At 35.4% G+C, this 21387-nt stretch overlaps 1 protein-coding gene across 21 annotated transcripts in view; it reads left to right on the top strand.

The window, feature by feature from the left end:
• Nucleotides 1-21387, top strand: part of Phf21a (PHD finger protein 21A) — a 188582-nt gene that overhangs the window by 39613 nt on the left and 127582 nt on the right. For 15 of the 21 annotated variants that reach the window (XM_078046144.1, XM_078046140.1, XM_078046133.1 and 12 more), the window contains 2 exons: nucleotides 4356-4388; nucleotides 6654-6740. In XM_078046144.1, the coding sequence (XP_077902270.1) occupies nucleotides 4356-4388; nucleotides 6654-6740 (120 nt within the window). The remainder of the gene's footprint in view (nucleotides 1-4355; nucleotides 4389-6653; nucleotides 6741-21387) is intronic. The other 6 variants (XM_078046147.1, XM_078046145.1, XM_078046146.1 and 3 more) reach the window with 1 other exon arrangement.

Consider the following 21387-nt stretch of genomic DNA (forward strand, 5'->3'; position numbering starts at 1 on the left):
AACAGGCCCATCTCTGGTTTTTGGTAGTTTGAAAATCATCTTTAAGACAGTTATTCCAGAGTGATATCATTTGCCTCTTATACTCAACAAATCCATCAATACTTTTAAGAATTTTCATAAAATATTCCTGACTTCCCTTCCAGAGAAAAGGACTGAAAATATATATTTTTTAGTATCCCAGAGGTATTTAAAAAACACTTTTTTTTGTTCTGTTTTTGGTTTTGGTTCTTTGAAGGACTTTGTTCATGTGCTATAACTTGCATGTAAGTTGTGAGACATACTGAGCTTAAGTATCATATATACTAGTTTTTGCTCATAGGATACAGCTTTATGCCATTTTTCTTTGGTAATGATTGCTTTCACAGGTGTTTAAATTTCAGATTTCATAATTCTTACACTTACCTTAGTTACCCAGACTGAATAAATCTTTAATGTGTGTAGTTATAAAAGTGCATATATAAGATGTAATTATGTTTATATAATATTATTTCTATAATCTGTTAACCTTAATAAAATAATTAATTTTTATATGTTGATATGAATATATAAAAAATATAATTAAATCAAGACAAAAATATTTTCATAGATAACTAAATAATTAACATTGTGTAAACAGAATATCACTGTTTTGTGTCTATTTTCTAGACATTAGCTGGGCATTAGGCTAAAGACACATACAATCATGCATACATGTATAATTCTTGATACTCAAGTGCTAAATGGTGGTGAATTGATTACTTCTAAAGTATAACAGTTGAGGTATAATATTCTTTAAAAAATAATTTTTTTGTAGTTGACAGAATGCCTTTTATTTAATTTGTTTATTTCTATGTGGTGCTAAAGATCGAACCCAGTGGGCTGGGCCTGGGGCTCAGTGGCAGAGCGCTCACCTAGCATGCACAAGGCAATGGGTTCGATCCTCAACACCACATAAATGTAAAATATGATATTGTGTCTTCCTAAAACTTAAGAATAAATATTAAAAAAAAAAAAGTTTGAACCCAGTGCTTCACCCATGCCAGGCAAGTACTGTGCCACTGAGCCCCAGCCTTGATTTAATATTCTTTTTTTTTAAGTTATCCTAAACCTAAATACTCTCTTAATAGTCATAGTAACTGTCAGTTTCCCTATATATTCAGCTACTGGGTTTGAACATAAACTTGATAAATTTTATATTTATTCTTAATATACAACATTTTGTGTACTAACAAATGTTTCTATGTCAATGTTTTAACATATAAAACATATAAGACATTTCACTCTAGTTACTTCTATTTTTGAAAAAAATGGTTAATATTAAATCCAAATGACATGCCTGCTTTGTAAAACTAATGTTTTCTGATGGGATGTGGAGTAACCTACTCAATTGATGATCATGACGTATTCAGGGATGCTAGAAATGACGGAGTAAAGGCATTGGTTGTAGAAGCCAGGCAAAAGGTATCCTTTGTTGCATTTCCAGTTACAGAATGAGATTAGGCTGGAATTAAGCTTACTGTATTGAGATCATATTATGAACCTGCCTGCGCTTGCTATAGTGGAAGTATATTTTTGATCTTTGTTTTCTTTTTGAGGGGGGTGATAGAGCTATGTATGTATATATTTAATGTTCAATAAATATTTATAATGGCCATCTTTTGGAAGGGAAGGCCCCTTTCTCGCCTCTCTTTTTTTTATTTTTTATTTTTAGTTGTAGATGGAATAAATACTTTTATTTATTTTTATGTGGTGCTGAGGATGAGCCCAATGCCTCACTCATGCTAGGTGAGTGCTCTACCACTGAGCCACAACCCCAGCCCGTCTCCTCTCTTTCTTTGATTGTTTTTAGGTAGATTTGATAGAGGCTTATTGAAATTTTCGGAGTGTTTATTCCATATGGAATGGAGAATAGTTTGATGAAGAGGTTAGCAAACTTTTCTGTGAAGGGCCAAATGGTAGGATATTTTAGATTTTGCAGGTCATTTATAGTCTCTGTCACAATTTCTGTGCCCTATTGTGTATAGACAAGTCAATCACAAATGGTTTGGCTGTGTTTCATAAATCTATTTGAAAAACAGGTGGTGGGCCAGTTTGACCAATTGAATGTCATTTACTTATCTTTAACATACAGTATATCCTCATGAAAAATTGTTGTGTTCTTATAATAAAGGTTGATTATACAACCTCAGCCTCAAGTTGCTGGGAGTTTGGGTGGTCTAGTAAGTTGCTCAGCTTGTCCACACTTAATCCTGATTGTCTAAAATGCTGTTTAACTGTACATAGAAAAGTTGTTTTATTTATATCCTCCAGAGGTGGAGAGTTAGTAGGGTTATCAGTTAGTTTTTAGATTTCAGTGTCATGGAAGAAAAGCCTTTTCAGCTTCAAAAAGATAATTTTAGTATGAATAGCCAGTTCTCTGGTAACCAAATCAGAGGCTTTTTTCATTGAAGACTATGGCTAGATTTGTAAAAATATATAATACCTTGTGTTTTGTTTCATTCCCTTTCTTTCTTTCTTTTTGTTTTTTGTGTGTGGGGGGATTGGGGATTGAACCCAGAGTGCTTAACCACTGAGCTATATCCCCAGCCCTTTTTTTTTTTAACATTTTTATTTAGAGCAGGTTCTCACTAAGTTGCTTAGGGCCTCACTGAGTTGCTGAGGCTGGCTTTGAACTCGTGATCGTCTTGTATCAGCCTCCTGAGCTGTTGGGATTACAGGCATGGGCCATTTTGCCCAGCAAAACTGTGTTTCAATTCTGTTAACTCTTAGAATGTGTATTGTTATTACTGTGTAGGTTAAGTCTAGGATATAGAAGAGCTATTATTGTCAATTATGAAATAGAACATAGTGGCATTCACTTTGTGTATTTGGAGGTCACATGATTGCAACCTCAGCTATCTAGAATATGTCTTAACGCCAGAAAGAAAGTCTTTTGTCTAATTAGAATTAATATCAAAAGTCATTCGCCAAAGATTAAACATTTAACTCAAGGAGGATTTCTTAAGTTTTTTTAGTCTATTCACTCATCTTAAAATTAGTCTAGTGAGTATATCACTTGCTGATCAGAAGGACCAAATTTAAGTTGGGGTTCAGGGCTGTTAAGTAGGAGGCACAACAATAGTAGCAAGATTGCTAGCTGACTGCTTTAATTATAGACTGAAAAGATAAAAGGTAGAGATAACTTTTTTTTTTTTTTTTGGTACCTGGGATTGACAATAGGGGCTCTTAACCACTGATCCTCATCCCCAGCCCTTTTTATTTTTAATTTTGAGACAGTCTCTCTCTAAGTTGCTTAGGGCCTGGCTAAACTGCTGAGGTTGGCTGTTGCAGTGGGTCATACAAATAAGTTTTAAAGAATGAAGTTTTAAAGAACTTGCAATCCTCCTGCCTCAGCCTCCTGAAACACTGAGATTCAGGCACGCACCACCATGCCCTGTTTAACAACTCTTTAAAACAGCAAGACCTCTTTTACTGTAAGTGTCTTATTGTACTGTTTGTAGTATAGTATATTAATTCGTACTTTTGTGCCTCTAAGTAACAATAAGAGTTTGACAATTTAGAAGTGCCTTGTTAAGATTTTTCCATTGTATGGAAAACTCACTTGGAAAATAGCTTATTCCTAGATACTTTCAGGAGTCAGCCTTCTGATATTCCTTTATCCTTCAGTTTTGTCTGTTCATCATTATTGCTACCTTTGCAGCAGTGTTTTTACAAGATGGGTACGTCAAATGTCGGGCTTCCTTTTCCTAGTAAAGGTCTCATTCTTTTTCCCAGAAGAGTATAGATAGGTAGAGATTTGCATTATTCCTCCACTTTCTTGTTCTTAGATATTGAGTATCATTGGTCCACTGAATGAATATATTCTTCCCTGAGGTCCCCTCTTACCTTGATAGAAGACAGTGGCAAACTCACCCCTGACACCAGGCTCCCTCTGTTGTGAGAACCAGCCCAATACATCTGCCAAATCTGTACTCTGTTGTACCCAAACAGGCTGGTTTTCAGTGGGTCTTTTCAGGTCTTGTGAGGACTTTAGACAGTGACAGCATGTTAGAGGGATGCCTAGCTTGTGAGCAATCGCCTTCTTTAAATTGCTTTTTAAAAGCCACTGCTCTCCATCCCTGTCTCCATATTGAAAAATCAAGTACTTTTTCATTTCAAATGTAAAGTTGATAGTTTGGTTACTTTGTTTTTCCTATTAAGAAGAGTGTTTCATTAGCTTTTCACGAGGATCACACAATCTTTTTTGTCTATTCTGATTATAATGGTGTTTTATTTTGTGTGTGAACCTAAAACCCTCAATTTGGGGGGCCCAAAATGATTAGCCCTACAGCATTAATATTTAAAACTAATGGTTCTTTTTCTCTTTTTATTATCAGAAACTGGTTGCTCAAATGAAGCAGGATCCACAGGTAAAATATTTTGCTATTTTAATTCACTCAATTTTTAAATTAAAAAATAATTTAATAAAATGACCATAAAATATTCAAATATAGTTGGTCCTTAAGTTTTAAAGAACTCTTTCATGTCTAACAGCAAATATCTTTAGCACATTGGTCTTCATGTTTTATGAGTTTAGAAAAATCCAGTCATTGTACTATTATATAGCTATCACTTCATCTTTGTTATTGTTAATTTGCTTTTATGTTCATTGCTCCAGGTATTTTGGGAGAAATATTGAGAGTTAATATTAAAACTGTTCATATATTGTATTTTTTGCAGTACTGGAAATTGAAGCCAGGGGAGCTTTACCACTGAGCTACATCCCCAGCCCCTTTAAAAATTTTGAGATTGGGTCTCACTAAGTTGCTGAGGCTGGCTTTGAACCTTGTGATCCTTCTGCCTCAGCCTCTCGAGTTACTGGAATTACAGGTGTAATCTCAGTGTGCCACCATACCTGGCAATATTCTTCATATAACTTAAATTTCATTTTCTTAAGCTCACTTAATTAAAACCAGAGTTTGTAAGGGTTTCTTTAGTATCAAAATTATTGAAAGTGGACCTAAATCATTCAGTTTTAGAATAAAATAATAAAAATATTTAAAATTTTTTTGAAAGAGCCATTCAAGAGGGTTTTAGAAATATCTTAAATAATGTATGATCTAGAAAGGATTAAATTTCTTTAAATTTTCATAGTTTTTATTCTCTACTTCTGAAGAGTAATCTTCTCCAAAAGTTATCTTGTCCTATGAATATTTATATTTGTTACTCAGGCAGTGTTTCTTTTGCAACCATTAGACAGTGGGTCATACAAATAAGTTTTAAAGAACAAATTTGGGACTCAATTGTATGAGTATTGGTATTTTAATGCTGGGATTGATAACTCACGTTTAGTTCTGTTTTGACAGTTGAACTTCCATGAGAAAGCTCTTTTTTATTTTTATTTCTGTGGTATATTTACAATTTAAGTTGGATTTAGGGAACCAAGAAGCCATAGATCCTGGATTAATAGGTCCTATTATTAGCACCCGAAGTACCATTAGAAGCTAGCCTTTTTAATGTAGTTTGTGATCATGTAAAAATAGTCTTAACCAGAAGAATCTGAGGGGCAGTAATTTGTGAGACAGCATTATAGGTGAACTCATTAGAAAAGCCTTTCATCAGATATAGTTTTAAAAGTTCCAGTGGGGCTGGGTACAGTCATGCATCCTTGTAATTCCAGTTATGTTGGGAGGCTGAGGCAGGAGGATCTCAATTTCAAGGCTAGTGTGGGCAACTTAGTGAGACCCCATTCCAAAGTAAAAAATTAAAAGGGTTAGGGGTATAACTCAGTAGTAGAGAGCTAGCAAAGCATATGTGAGCCCCTGCATTCATTTCCCAGTACTGTCCAAAAAAAAAAGGTCCAAATGAAGTAAACTTTAAACTTCCTAGAGGGTGAGGATGTGTGCTCCAACTCTTAACAGCAGACCAGGCTGGATAAATTAAATGTGTAAAACAAGTGTGTGTGAAATGATCAAGTAAAAGTAAGTCTCATTGGGCGAGGATGTGGGGATGGGGTTTCAGTCTGCTAGTAGGCTCTCCTGCTACACTAAACATTTGAAAATTCAAATTCCCCCCGCCCCACTTGAGTAAAAGGCAAGCATGCTCAGTGTGTCTCATCTAAAATAGTATTCCTTTTTTTGATTCCTAGAATTTTAGAACTGAGAAAATGCCCTGGTAGTCAGTGTGTTAATTTGAATGATGTAGTGTGTTAAGGCAGTTTGAGTACTGACAGCTTTTCAAATCTAGGCTAAAATAACAAATGTACTTTACTAAATAAGGGAGAGGACAAGTAGAGAAAAACCTCTTATCTTTGTTGATAATGCTGCTGAGCATACAGTGTATGCACACTTATGACCTCCATTTTCCTGGTTTTGTCTGATTAGTGGAGCTTCGGGTTTTCTGTCAACTGATACATTCTAAAAAGAATAACAGCATTTTAGTAGCAAGGCACTTTTATAGTGCAAGAGGCTAAAATATAAAACAACTTGTAATTTAAAACAGCTGAAAGAATCTTCCCCTATTCTGGTGCTAGGAGCCTACATTTAGGATTTCTGCATTAGGGGGTGATATTGTGTGTATAATTTAATGCATGACAAATTTGATTGGCTAAATGCTTAAGGTTGCTTCATCATTTGTAATACAGTATACAGTCTTCTTGTTACTATTCTGTTAACAAATGAATATCTCTCTCACAGATATTTTTTCTTTCCAATCAGAATGCTGACTTAAAGAAACAGCTTCATGAACTCCAAGCCAAAATCACAGCTTTGAGTGAGAAACAGGTAGGGAAGTTGGAGGGGGGTGGGGTGGTATTTTTAACATTGTGTTCTAAAGATATGTCTGCTCCAGGCTTCTAAGAGAGCTGCTATTTTTCCTCATGTGTGAAAATAAGTGTGGGCAGCCAGACTCGATTTTAATTTTGTTTGAGCTCTGTTTATCTATTTTTATTTTTGGTTGAAATCAGTCTCTAGAGTATCCCATGGGTATATGTTACTGGCAAACATCTAAAAGCAACGTGGCAGGCTGCCGTTAACTGTTAATTAAACTCTATAGTTTACCCATAGGGGAAGGGTGCAGAAAGTTAGTGGGAGTGTATGGTAGAGTCCTGTAGCTGCTGTATGTCTTACCTGTTGTAAAGATTCAAACTGACATTTAATTTACTGAAAGAGAACAGCTGTTAAGTGGATCTCTAAATTCTAAGTATTGTCATATTTCCATGTTAATCTTATCAGATATTTACCTACTATTAAGCGAAAAAACAAGCAGAAACTTGTTAGACTTATTCTATATAGTGTCTTCCCTTTTCCCAAAGACATGTGGAAAGTATTGTTTGGAGTTCTTTATATAATGACTTCCACTTCACCAATTCAGGCAGTTCCTGCCACCAGGTGGAGTGTGACAGTTGATAGAACTGTAAGTAAATGTCTATGGTGATCTGTTAAAGCATTTGTTCTCATGTTTTTTTCCCCACCACTTTCTGTGGTTAAAAAGAGCATTTTCTGTCGCGTGATAGGTAAATATGTAGGATAAAGTGATTTGTAGTTGATAGTTCATACTAGTGACATCTTACTGAAGATGAAATAATTTTTTGATGAAATAATTCTCAGTAGCTGATTTTTATGGTTTTTTAAAACTTTCATTTAGTGAAATATGAGCAACGAATAATTTATTCCTGGAGATGTCTGATTGTGTCTGAATTTTTTTTTCATTTAACTGAGGGGGAAATAAACTTTGAGAGGACTGTGTGGAAAAGATGAGTTAGCATGAGTTAAGTCTTCTTCCAGGTGGCGTGAACAACTGTTTTTTACTTCTCCCTTTTATTCTTATGCTTCCCCATCTTGTGTTCCCTACAGATTATAGGTGTTTTAGATAAGGGAAATGCCAAAGTAAAATCAGGAGGAAATGGGATTGGGGAAAACAATTTGTAAGGAAAAATACAGAGTTTGTTAATATATATTTGGCTCTGAATGTGATTCTGTTCTCTCATGTCAAAATGATGTGTGTTAGTGAAAGTGTTCTAGCTTTAGAATACTGGTAGCGCTGAGACTCCTTGTAGTTTCAGGGTTAGTTTGACAAGATGCCAATGAGTGAGTCACTTTTGCTGAAAAATTCACGTGTTCCAGCAGAAAAAAAAGGTGAGAACTGATGAGTGGAATAGGGGGTTGGGGGATGCTGTTGCAGTTAGGCCAACCCAAGCTTACATTTAGGGAAAATGGAGCAATTAAAGAAAACATTGCATTTGTTTGAAATTTTTGATTGTGAGAACTAATGTAAAGATTTGGTTCATTATATAATTTCTATTTTTAAAATTTTTTCCTGCTAGGGACCTCATTTAGTAGAATTGCAACCATCTCTTCAGTAAGATAGTTCATCAGGTGGCAAATTCTGCTTGTTGGCTGAACTAAGTTTGGATTCTAGGAACTGGACTTAAAAATGTCTAATGTCAGGAAAACCTGAGGTATACAAGATAAAGAAAACTGGAGTCAGAAACAAAATGCAGTCTTGCAGTTTTTATAGTATTTGCTTAACTGTTAAAACAGACTTCTTGATGGAATAGGAAAATATCACTTTTAGGTAGGATAGTATTTGAAGGAAGCACAACTATAAAGTTTAAAAGCTGATCCTTCCTTGGGCTTATTTCCAACATGAAACATTGCTATTGCTAATTAAGCTGTAGTTTAAAATAGTTTCATTTTAGGACAGATTCCTAATGCTTTATGCTTAGCTTTTTGTTTCTCCTTCTCAAAAGATCCACTTAGCCTCTGGCAAACATACTGATTTTTCTAAAATCTGAATTACCTTACTCACATGACTAATATTTAATTTAGCATTAGTTTTTGGTTGTGAGAAAAATTAAAGCTTTGTAGTATGAAAAATAATGTCATATTCCAGAATTAATAACTATTAACTCTATGTCCTATTTGCTTCCATTTTTTTTCATCTGTTTTTCTGTATTCATTTGAAAACATAATTATACAAGTAATAAATGCATATTTTCTCTTATTTGCTTTATTTTGTTTTCTTACAGTAGACACTTACTAGTTCTTATTCTTTATTGTGACCTTGATCTTTGATACTTTCTTCCTTAAGTCTAATTATGTAATGATGTACTTCATTTGGGAAAAGATGGTCTTTAATGAACATTCTACATGGCTGAAACTCCGTGTATTTCACTGAACTATTGGTTATAAGGTTCTAGTTCTTTCAAACTGTAACTTGAGATTTCTAAATAAAAACTCTCAGATTTTGAAGTCAGTTTATTAATCTACAGGGCTGTAATTGGTGGTTGACAGTTACAACTCAGAAAATACCCAGACTTGATTGGCTAGGTGAATTATATATCTATTAAATTTATGGCTTTAAAAACACTACTTAAAAAAAACTACTTTAGTGGCAATGAAATATGCTCCTGATAAAATAAGTGAAAGTGTGCATATAACTTTATATGCATTATAATCCCATTTTTGTGTTTGTGCATATGTGTGTGGGAATTAGAGTGTGTAGCGAAACAGTGTCAGTGTAAAATGTTGAAAGGTGATGATTTGGGTTTTTTTGGGGAGGATACCTGGGAATTAAACTTGGGTACTTGACCACTGAGTCACACCCCCAGCCCTATTTTGTATTCTTTTTAGAGACAGGGTCTCTTGCTGAGTTGCTTAGTGCCTCAGTTTTGCTGAGGCTGGCTTTGAACTCGAGATCCTCTTGTCTCAGCCTCCCAAGCTGCTGCGATTACAGGCGTGTAACACCACGCCTGGCAAAAGGTGATGATTTTACAGGTGGTTTATTTTTTTCTGTATACTCCTTTGCATATTTCCTAAATTCTCCACAGTAAATATATTTCCACTTTAGAATCAGAAATAAACAAATATTATTTTAAAGAAATTTTAATATTAACCTCTTCTCGGAGCCAGAGATAGTTAGCATCTAAAAATCTCATGACATTCTCCTAATAATATGTGAACCACTCTACTCGGAGAGTTCAATAGTAGTAATGCTGAATTGTGGAAGCAACTGTTAGTTTCCTTAACAGGGTCTGTTCTTATTCTGCATTTTCCTATCTACCCCCCCTTTTTTTAGTACTGGGGATTGAACTCGGGGGCACTCAACCACTGAGTGACATCCAGAGCCCTATTTTGTATTTTATTTAGAGACAGGGTCTCATTGAGTTGCTTAGTGCCTTGCTGTTGCTGAGGTTGGCTTTGAACTCGAGATCCTCCTGTTTCAGCCTCCTTAGCTGCTGAGATTATAGGAGTGGGCCACTGTGCCTGGTCCCCTATTTTTTACAGGCATTTTGGTCCTTTTCTTTTAAGAATAGATTGATTCTGATATTGAATCCGAAACTCTTAGTTGCTTTAGTTCTTGCTTTAATTCTAATTCCTTGAAGAAGCACTGGTGGTTTTATTTTGTTGTTATTATTGTTTATTTTAATTGCATTGCCTGGGATCAAACCCAGGGTCTCTTGAAAGCTAGGCAAGTGCTCAACAATTGAGCTACACCCCCAACCCAACCCAAGAGGCAATCTTAACATCACAGAATTTGCTCTTTGGCCCTGTGGATATTCAGGGTTAAGTCATTGAAGTTGTATTCTTGGTTTCCCCTGGTTTTGAATGGTTTGATACCCTACTTCCGTTCACCTGGCAGGTTTCACATCACAGCTCCCTCTGAGGAGCCATCCCTGAAACCCCTCATTTCAGTCAAAATCAACTATTCTGTCATAATCTCTCTTTGAACCTTTCCATTTTCCGTCATAGTTATGCCCTTTAAGATTAAGTTCAGCCATGAATGACTGAAAACCTCAAGTAAACGTGGCTCCTGATAAAATAAGTAAAAGTGTGCATATAACTTTATATGCATTATAATTTCCTCTCTCACACCTGAAAGCTCTGTGGGAGGACTCTGGCTGGGAGAGTGGTTTCACATTGCAGGGAACCCAGGCTCCTCCTATTTTGTTGCTCTGCCATTCTCAGCAAGAAGCTTCCACATCATAGTCCAAAATAGCAACTCCATCTGGTGAGAAGGGGGAAGACAATAAACGACAATTAAGTATGGAAGTTACATGTACCACTTCCAGTTAGGTCCCATTGAACTGAGCTTAGTCATGTGGCTTCAGCTAGGAGCAAGGAAGGTTGGGAAATGTGGGTTATTGTTGGTCATCATGGCCAGATAAAATTCAGGGACTGTTTTTGAGTAAGAAATGGGAAATAATTACTAGGGATAATTAGCAGTTTCTAATACTATAGCACATCACAGTTTGTAATTATATATCCATCTATAAGATTACTTTGGTATTTTTGTTTTTTTGTTTTGCTTATTTGTGGTGCTGGGGATAACACCCAGGGACTTGCTCACATCCTAGTGTTTGTCTTCCTTATTGAGTGTTAGTTTCTAGAATACGAAGAACATGTTTGTTGTACATTTTTTCCTTTTATATTTAGTATACTATTTAACAAATAATAGTATTTAGCACAGAAATATTTGTATTTCTTAAATGTATTTAGCTGATCTTTTTCTCCAAAATAATTCTTATTTTGTGGGAGGGAGTACCAGGGATTGAACTCAGGGGTACTCAACCACTGAACCACATCCCAGCCCTGTTTTGTATTTTATTTAGAGACAAGGTCTTACTGAGTTGCTTAGTGCCTCGCTTTGTTCTTGTGATCTCCTGCCTCAGCTTCCCAAGCTGCTGGGATTTCACGCGTCCACCACCATCAGATAATTCTTTTTTTATTTTAAAACAGTGCATCTTGTTTTTATTTTTTAAAAACTTAATCTGTTATGAATATCTTCTTACATTTTAAAATGTTCTTTTAGAACATGATTTTTAATAGTTTCAAGTATTTAATTGCCTAGTTATTATATTCATAATTTTAAAAATGATTTTTCTATTATTTGATGATAGGTCATTTTCAGGTTTTTGTTTTGTTTGCTATTATAAGTATTGCTGTGAAAATCTGTGTTTCTCTGATTGACTTAGGATAAATTCCTAGGTGTGAGATTATTGGGTGTACTGGTCAGCTATCACCATAACAATTCTACATGATAAACCAGTTTTATCGAGTAGCTTATAGCAGTTAAGTGTTTATTTTCATATTAAGTCCTTGCGGGTGGGGTTGATCTATACTGGAGTTGGCTGGACACCTCTGCTGTGGTTTGTGGGTTGACTAAGCTTGCTTCCAAGCTGCAGGTTTGGATAGATCTACCCTAAATGTGTCATTCTGAGGTTTAACTTGAAGGGACATCAGCTACCTGGGGCCTCCTCATCCCTTGGTTTATCACCAGAGCACAAGACGTAGGCCAAATTACCAAAAAATACCTTAAGACTCTGCTGGCATTAGATCTTTAACATCTCATTAACCAAAGTCATGTGGCCAAACCTTCTCTTGTAAAGGTACTGATAAAGGGTATGGATATATCTAATTTTAAAGCAAGAAAATTGGAAACAATAATTCATCTTCCATACTTGAGTATAAGAAAACTTGTACTACATTAAAAATAAACAACATGTTGGCAGAGGAAGCATGTGCTTATAATCCCAACAATTTGGAAGGCTGATGCTAGAGGATTGCAAGTTGGAGCCTAGCCTGGGAAATACAGCAAGACTCTGTCTCAAAACCAACCAAAAAATCACCACCTCAACAAACCCTTCTACCACGTATTTCCAACTACCTCCAGAGAAGGCTCTTTCAGAGTAGTAGATTATGTAAGTACCTAGTTTTCCTCAGCAGATACCCGTTGTGGGGAGAAAGCACTTCACAAATTTGGAAGATGGTTTAACACATTTTGTCCCATTGTCTCTCACATGTGGAACACATAAACATTTAAATATAGTATATAATATTCAATGTAATGATATAATAAGAATATAATTATGTTATAATATGATAATTATTATAATTATCATATTATATATAGGCTATAGACTATGATTTCCAATCTATTTTAATGTGCCTGTGTCAGCTTTGTTGAAATACTCACAAATTGAAAACTTGGGACTTACGAGGTTAATGTGTACTTGATGCTCACTTGGAGACATTTTTCAGAGAATTTGCCAGTTTCCACGGAATAAATATTTCATAGTATTTTATAGAATTGCCTTTTTGATTTAGATTTTGTTTTTCTTTCACCCTTTTTTTCCTTCCTATTTTTTAGTGGTGGACGAGGGGGAGAGAAAGAGACACCTCCTTTTGTAGCCTTTGATCTTTTCCTACATGTTTGCTTCTCTGACCTGTTTAAAATCTTTATTCTTTCTTTATTTTTAAATCTTTATTCCTTACAGATTGCTTTTACCCAATAGTAGATGAAATGCTTTTCTGGATTTAATGAATAGTTGCCATTCGTGGAACCACTCTCAATTTTATATTTGAACTTATTTAGCAAAATAGATTCTGAAGTCTTTGGGAGAGAAGTTTCTGTCACTGCCATAACTAGTTATGTTTCTGATGCATAATTTAAGCATACTAGATGTATTAGCTTGGTGTTACTATAGTGAAATACTGAAGGCAATTAAGTTTGTAAAAGGAAAGATTTATTCAGCTCACAGTTTTAGAGAGGTTTGAGTCCAAGAGCAGGTGGCCCCCATTGGCTTGGGCTTCTGATGAGGGCGGAATATCATAGCAGCAGCACATGAGAGAGCAAGCCACTCACATTATGAGCCAAGAGGCAGAGAGAAAATGAGAAGAGAGAGAGAATGACACTGGGGTTCCATAGTCCTGTTTGAGGGCACATCTCCAAAATGACCTAAAGGTCCATAGCATCTCCCAATAGTGCCATCCTGGGGACCAAGCCCTTTAACATGGGCCTTTTGGGGGCCTTATGCATAGATAGCAATAGGTGATTTGAACATTGGAGTGGGTAGGAGGAGGGGGCACCGTGTATGTGATCCTTTTCTCTGTAACAGACTTGTTGACAGATGCCAGTTATTAAATGAGTTAATATATGGGTTTCCTTACTTATGGGATGTTTACATAATGCTTTTTAGCAGTTAGTGAACATGTACTTTATTAGAGTGCATCAGATTTTTTTTGGTACTGAGTTCTGCTTAAATGAAAGTTGTATAAACTATAGTAAGCAAGTCTGGAAACTTGATCTAGAACATCTAGAACAGTCTCTTCTGCATTGCCACATGACTCACCTCACAACACCCTCTGCAATAAACCCATGAACACTTTGTCCTCTAGTCTTGTCCAATATTTGTGGTTCTTGGTTGTACTTTATTGTTTCTTCAACCTGGGTGTTTTTCTACCTATTATCTTTAGTGTAACCAAGGAATACCTTCTACCCTTTCATTTACAGGACAGTATGTTAATAGTAATAGCTACACAAGAAAATTTGGAAATAGCTATGAATAAATCAGGGTGCATTAACAAGGGGTACATAAGTGTTAGCATTTTATGGAATAGTATGTATAACATAAGTGTTATGCATTTTATGGAATAGTATGTATCTGTTAAAAATGTGTGAGCTTAACTAAATGGAAAAATAATGGTAAGCAAAAAGGCAAATTGTAAAATATGTACAGTTTAATTCTATATTTATTTAAAATACAAAATACTAAAAATCATTTTTGGGTTTATGCATTCATGGTCATTTATACTTGAAAATGTAGGTGGAAAGGTCTAGCTATCTAAAATGATTTACACAAACCATTCACAGTGACTACTTCTAAGAAATGGAATTCAAGATAGTGACCAAGGGAAACTTGGTACTTTTGACCTTCTCTTTTTATTATTTAAATTTATTTTTATAAGGACTGTATGTTAATCTTTTAAACTATTAAAGTATAATATAAGTACAGAAGATTACACATCTCAATATGTATTTGTATATATGCACATATGACTCAAATATATTTTTACAAATAGAAACACCTGGGTAATTGGTACCCATATCAGTAATCAGAATATTAACATTACCACAGATACTCCTTTGTGCTACCTTCATTTCACTACTTCCTCCACCAGAGAAACAAGGGTTGTGACTTAGCACAGACTAAGTTTGCCTGTGTATGAAATCAAATAGTGTGTTCTCTTCTCTGTCTGATGTATTCTGTTTAACATTATGTTTATCAGATTATATCTATTTCTTTAGAAGTTTAAAAATTTATTTTTAAAATAATTAAAGATTCATAGGAAATTGTTTTTTGAAATTTTTAAGTCTAACTAAGGAAAAAATGTTTGTCATCTCCTGGATTTACACACCCTTATATCATGCTTTCTCTTTAGTGAACTGATAGTTTCTTGTTCTGTGACTCTTCTGTAGCCCTTATCTGTAACTGTTTGTATGTCACTCTCCCTGTCTAGATTGTGAGCCCCTGTGAACTGGGTTCTCTTGACCTTTATACAGTGTGCATATCTAGTGCTTCACACACAGTGCGGCTTCACATTCGTTAAAAAAAAAAAAAAAAAAAAAAAAAAAGCAGCAGGTTCTAGTCCTGGCCGTGCCATTCACTAACAGGATTTGTGTCTACTGATGTTCTCTGAGCTGTTTTCCTTATCTGCAGTGTGGACATTATAATTGTATCAGTTCAGGTGCTTTTAGTTGTATGTAATAGAAAGCCCAACCAAAAGTGCTTGTAACAATAGGCGGACTTAACTAATTCCTGTAATAAGAAGCTGTTAGAATTGTTCAGTTCAGCAGGTCAATAACACCATCAGGACCAATGCTCTCTCTGGTCATGTTTCTTCTCAATTTGTCAGCAAGCAGTTTTTTTCATCACGAGATGGCCTCTGAAGCTCAAGTCAGTACCAACATTTTGGGGCATCCCCCCCAAAAAAAAAGAATCACTCTTAAATGTTTCTTCCTTAGAGCAAGGAAAACTTCAATTAGAATTCTTTGAACAGACTTTGCATCACTTTGACCACAGTTCTGTCAGTTAAGTACCCAACATTCCTTTGCTCTGAAAAAAAGAGACCTCCAAATCTTCAGCTCCCTAATTTGTTACCTTTTCTTGGCAGGACTTAATGTACTGAAGCTGGAGATTTGCCTCTCAAGCATTTGGAGGCTAGATAGCCAAAGAGAATTATTTTTTGCTAGTAAGGAAGCAAAAGGGATATTGAATAATGGATGTTGAAAAAGCAGTGTTTTAGCTTTTTTGTCACCATGACCAAAATACCTGAAAGGAACAACTTATAAGAGGAAAGGTTTATTTGGGGCTCACAGTTTTAGAGGACTCAGTCCAAAGACAGCTGATCCATTCCTCTAGGCCCAAGGTGAGGGAAGGACACTGGGGAAGAAGCTGCTCCCATGGTGGTAGGGTCAGGAAATATGAGGGAAAGAGATCACAGAGAAGATGAACCCTTCCAAACCCCCCTGCTCCCTGCACCCCTGATTCCTCCAGCCATGCTCCACCTGCCTACAGTTACCACTCAGTCCATTCAAACCAGAATGGACTGATTAGGTCATAGCTCTCACAGTCCAGTCATTTCACCACCAGACATGCACAGAACCAGGAGCTGAGGGTAGGGGGTGGGAGACCTCATATCAAAACTATAATCGTCTGTGTGTCTGTCTTTGGAACACCTTTTTCTCTTCTCATGTAAATTAAATATAGTATATAGCTGAAGATGCGTGCATGCTGAAATACTATAAATTATATCATTAGTGCTAGTTATATCATTAGTGTTACTGGCTTTGTGGATTATTTTAGAAGTCTCCCTTTCTATCTCGCCTGATGATCTGCTTTTAGGATAAGGAAAGCAAAAATAATTTTACTATTCCTCAAAACAATATAGCATTAGAAGGAAAATATATTTAAAAATAAGATAACTTATTTCAAATGTGAATTACAAATTAATTTTTGAGTATTTTTAAATTGTCTATAAACTATCATTATCATCATTAGTATTCCATGCCTTTGAAACATGATTTTGATTAATAATATCTTCATATCTGTGTTCTTTAGAAAAGCCATAGTTTATCAAACTCATCATATTTTTTATTTTCGGTTTTTTAAAAATGTTGGGTATTATAAATGATAGGCCAAATCACAAATCCCTTCATTTCCTTTTCCTGGAAGATTAGGGTGAAAAACCAGGTGGGAAGAAATAGTTTGCTCCTTAACCAGGCTCTTCTCTTGGTGGCTGGTTAGATGAGAGGCTGTCCTGTGAAATCATCTTTTCAGAAGACATGTTCCCCAAAGTTGATACACTCCATGTTTAGAAAGTGAGTGTTTGTGTGAATCAGCAAGGTTTGGCTCACCTTTTTCAGACTAGCTCTTTGAAAGTGACAGAGTGATTATTAGTTTCTGTCAGTTAAGTACCCAATATTCCTTTGCTCTGAAAAATGAGGCTTCCAAAATTTCAGCTCCCTAATTTGTTACCTTTTCTCCCACTCCCCCCTCCACCCCCTTTTGAAAGAACACCTCCCCCCCCCCGCCATAACAAATGATATCATTTTGACCAAGGAGGACATTAAAGATAGATATCAGAATTCTGAACTTAATTCTCCTTATGAGCAGCAAATGATAATTACTAGCCTGGTTTTATCTAGTGCTTTTTTCATCAGATGTAGCTATTGGGAAAAAAAAAGGAAGGTAAAAACACTTGACCAATGGAGCCAAGAAGCACAGATGAACTTATACTGAGAGTTATAGTGCCTGAAGGAAAAGAATTAGTGAAATTGGGGAGTGTGTTAACCAGTGGAACTTGAAATTTGTTTTTCTGAGTGTGTGATCTCATTTATTCAAGTGTAGAAGTTTGTCCTGAATTTGAGCCAAGTTCACAGTAAGATTTTGAGTTAATCTATGATTGCTATTAATTAAAAATCAGATAATAATAGGTTTACTGTTTTGAAAAGCATATGTCATTTCAGTTCTCATATCAACCAATAAAACAATAAAAACATACATTATTCAGCAATTCACTTTTTTCATGGAATGAAAAAATTAAAACAAAAAAAATACAAAAAACTGGGTAAAATAAAATCTTCCAGACTATTATTCACACCTAAAACCCCAACTAAAGTCAAGACAGGGAAAGGTAGGTAACAGTGGGAAGGCATTTACAAATTGTGCCATGAAAACTTATCAACACTTTTCTTACTCTCTTCTGTTAGTCCTATGATGTGAGCTCATCTGATGAAAGCGTTTGTGATTATCAGAAGTCCTGCCCCTCTCCGTGTGGTGGTGCCTGCCGGTAATCCCAACTATGAGGAAGGCTGAAAGTTTGAGGCCAGTCTGCCAGTTTAGCAAGAGCCTGTTTCAGAATAAAAAATAAAAAGGGCTGGAGGTGTAGCTCTGTGATAGATCACTTGCCTTACATGATGGACACCCTGGGTTCCATTGTCTCGCCCCCAAAGGAAGTACTATCCCTAAGCCTCATTGGCTGCTAAAAAGTGATAAAATTACGTACAATTCTTTTTACATTTCTAGTATCCATGTTCATAACTTAATTCCTCTAATATTTGCTTGCTTAATTATCTTCTTTTTTAGGAATTTAAATTGTTTTTAATTAGTTACATATGATAGTAGAATGCATTTATGCACTTTGATATATCATACATAGATGGGATATAATTTCTCATCTTTCTGAGTGTACATGTTGCAGAATCATAGTGGTCATGTAGTCACATATATGCATAAAGTAATAATGTCTATTTCATTCTACTATCTTTTCTATCTCCACATCCCCTCCCTTTCCCCTCACATCACTTCCCTCTACCTAATCTAAGGTAACGCTGTTCTTTCCTAGTGTCTCCTGCCTTATTGTGAATTAGCATTGGCATATTAGAAAAAACATTCGGCTTTTGGTTTTATGGGATTGGCTTGTTTCACTTAGCATGATATTCTCCAACTCCAACTATTTACTGGGAAATGCCATAATTTCTCTCCTATTTAAAGCTGAGTAATATTCCATTGAGTATATATACCACATTTCCTTTATCCATTTCTCTATTGAGGAACATCTAGGTTGGTTCCATAGTTTAGCTATTGTGAATTGAGCTGCTATAAACATTGATGTGTTTACTGTAGTATGCTGATTTTAAGTCCTTTGGGTGTAAACCAAAGAGTGGGACAGCCATGTGAAATGGTGGTTTCATTCCCAGTTTTCTGAGGAATCTCCATACTGCTTTCCATATTGGCTGTACCAGTTTGCAGTTCCACCAGCAGTGTATGAGTGTACCTTTTTCACCACATCCTCGCCAGCATTTATTGTTGCCTGTATTCTTGATGATTGCCATTCTGACAATAGTGAGATGAAATCTTAAGAGTAGTTTTTATTTGCATTTATCTAATTGCTAGAGATGTTGAACACTTTTTCATATATTTGTTAACTGATTGTATATCATTTTCTGAAAAGTGGTCTGTTCAGTTTGTTGGCCCATTTATTGATTTTGGTTATTTGTGGCTTTTTTTGGTGTTCAGATTTTTGAGTTCTTTATGTATCCTGGAGATTAATGCTTTATCAGAGGTGCATGTGGAAAAGATTTTCTACCAATATGTTGGCTTTCTCTTCATGTTATTAATTATTTCCTTTGCTGAGAAGAGGCGTTTTAATTTAAATCCATTCCATTTATTGATTCTTGATTTTACTTCTTGCACTTTAGGAGTCTTGTTAAGGAAGTCACATCCTAGGTCAGTGTGGTGAAGATTTTTTTTCTATTAGTTGCAGGGTCTCTTTTCTAGTGCCTGAGTCATTGATCCGTTTTGAGTTGATTTTTTTGCAGGGTGTGAGCGGTTTAATTTCATTTTGCTATATATGGATTTCCAGTTTTTTTTTTAGCACTATTTGTTGAATAGGCTATCTTTTCTCCAGTGAGTGTTTTTGGCACCCTTTTCTAGTATGAGATAACCAGATTTGTGTGGTTTTGTCTCTGTGTCCTCTATTCTGTATCATTGGTCTATAAGTCTATTTGGATGCCAGTACCATGCCATTTTTGTTATTACAGCTCTGTAGTATAGTTTAAGGTCTGGTATTGTGATGCCTCCTGCTTCACTTTTCTTGCTAAGGATTGCTTTAGCTGTTTTGGATCTCTTATTTTTCCAAATAAATTTCATGATTGCTTTTTCTATTTCTATGAAGAATGTCATTGGGATTTTAATAGGAATTGCATTAAATTATCTTCTTTAGGTAAAAAGCAAACTCTTTTTAGCTATTATTTCACAGTATCCTTCTGAAGAGAAATTATTTAGTTCTCCAAAGATGGAAAGACTGCTATGATTCTCTAGAGCAATGATCGGTAAACTGCAGCCTGTACTTGGTCCAAATCTGGCCAACTGCCTGTTTTTATAAATGAAATTATTGGAATATAGCCATACTCCTTCATTTATGTATCCTCGATGACTGCTTTCTTGAGCTACAATGGCAAGTTAAGTAGTCTCAACAAAACCTTAAAAGTACAGCCTTATAGTAAATACTGTCTGGTTGTTCATAGAAAGTTTGCCACTCTCACTGTAGAGAACTTTTTAATTGGAGAGGCACTCATCTCAGAGGTAGTAAACACAGTCTAGGCCAAGTGAGTGCTACACTTGAAAGTAGGGTACATGCTGAGTAATGAGAGAATCCCTATACACATTTTTAGCACTTCATTCATATATATATATATATAATTTTTTTAGCCACTTTTATTTTGGGCTTTTTTGGTCTCTGTTTCCTTTTTCTCTTATACATTAATTTAGACATAATTAATATAAACTCTATCAAAGAATATTTTTTGTGTTTGTGTGTGCTGCTGGGATTGAACCCAGGAAGAGTCTGTTTGGGTGGTGTGACGTCATCACCACCATCAAAATAATGAACATATTCATCACCTCTGAAAGTTTTCTTTTATTCCTTGGTGATCCTTCTTTTCTTCCCCTAACCCTGTACCTAGGCAAACACAGGTATATTTTTTGTCACTGTAGAGTAGTTTGTCACTGTAGAGTAGAATTTTTAAAATGAACTTAACATAGTATAAATTCTTTGGATTTGTTCCAGGTTTTAGCTATTAAAAATAAAACTACTGTGAACATTCATGCATAAGTCTTTGTATGGAGATAAGCTTTCATTCCTCTTAGGTCAGTGTAGCAGTGTATTTGGGTTGTAATGGTAGGTATATTTCTAACTTTTTAAGAAACTGCCAAAATATTTTCAAAATGGTTATACCATCTTATATTCGCCACTGGCACATTCTTAACACTTCATTCTTAAATATGAACACAGTCAAGAATCACCATTTTTATGAAAGTCAGAACAGACATAGAGAATTGGAAGACACAGCTCAAAATAACAAGTTTAGGTCCTCAGATCAGCAAGAGAAGGTATTGTGTATATGCAACAGAATAGGATACTAGGAGTAAAGGAATAATTAGAGGGAAATAATTCTTGGTTTAGAAAAGACTGAAAAAGAAAATTGAAATCATCTTTGAATAAATAAATGAAAGAGACAAAGGGATGGACAGTAGAAGAATGAAAAATTTTAGTAGGATTAACACACATTTGTGCCTAGAGTAAT

The sequence above is a fragment of the Ictidomys tridecemlineatus genome, chromosome 4 (genome assembly GCF_052094955.1).
Source record: "Ictidomys tridecemlineatus isolate mIctTri1 chromosome 4, mIctTri1.hap1, whole genome shotgun sequence".
NCBI lineage: Eukaryota > Metazoa > Chordata > Mammalia > Rodentia > Sciuridae > Ictidomys > Ictidomys tridecemlineatus.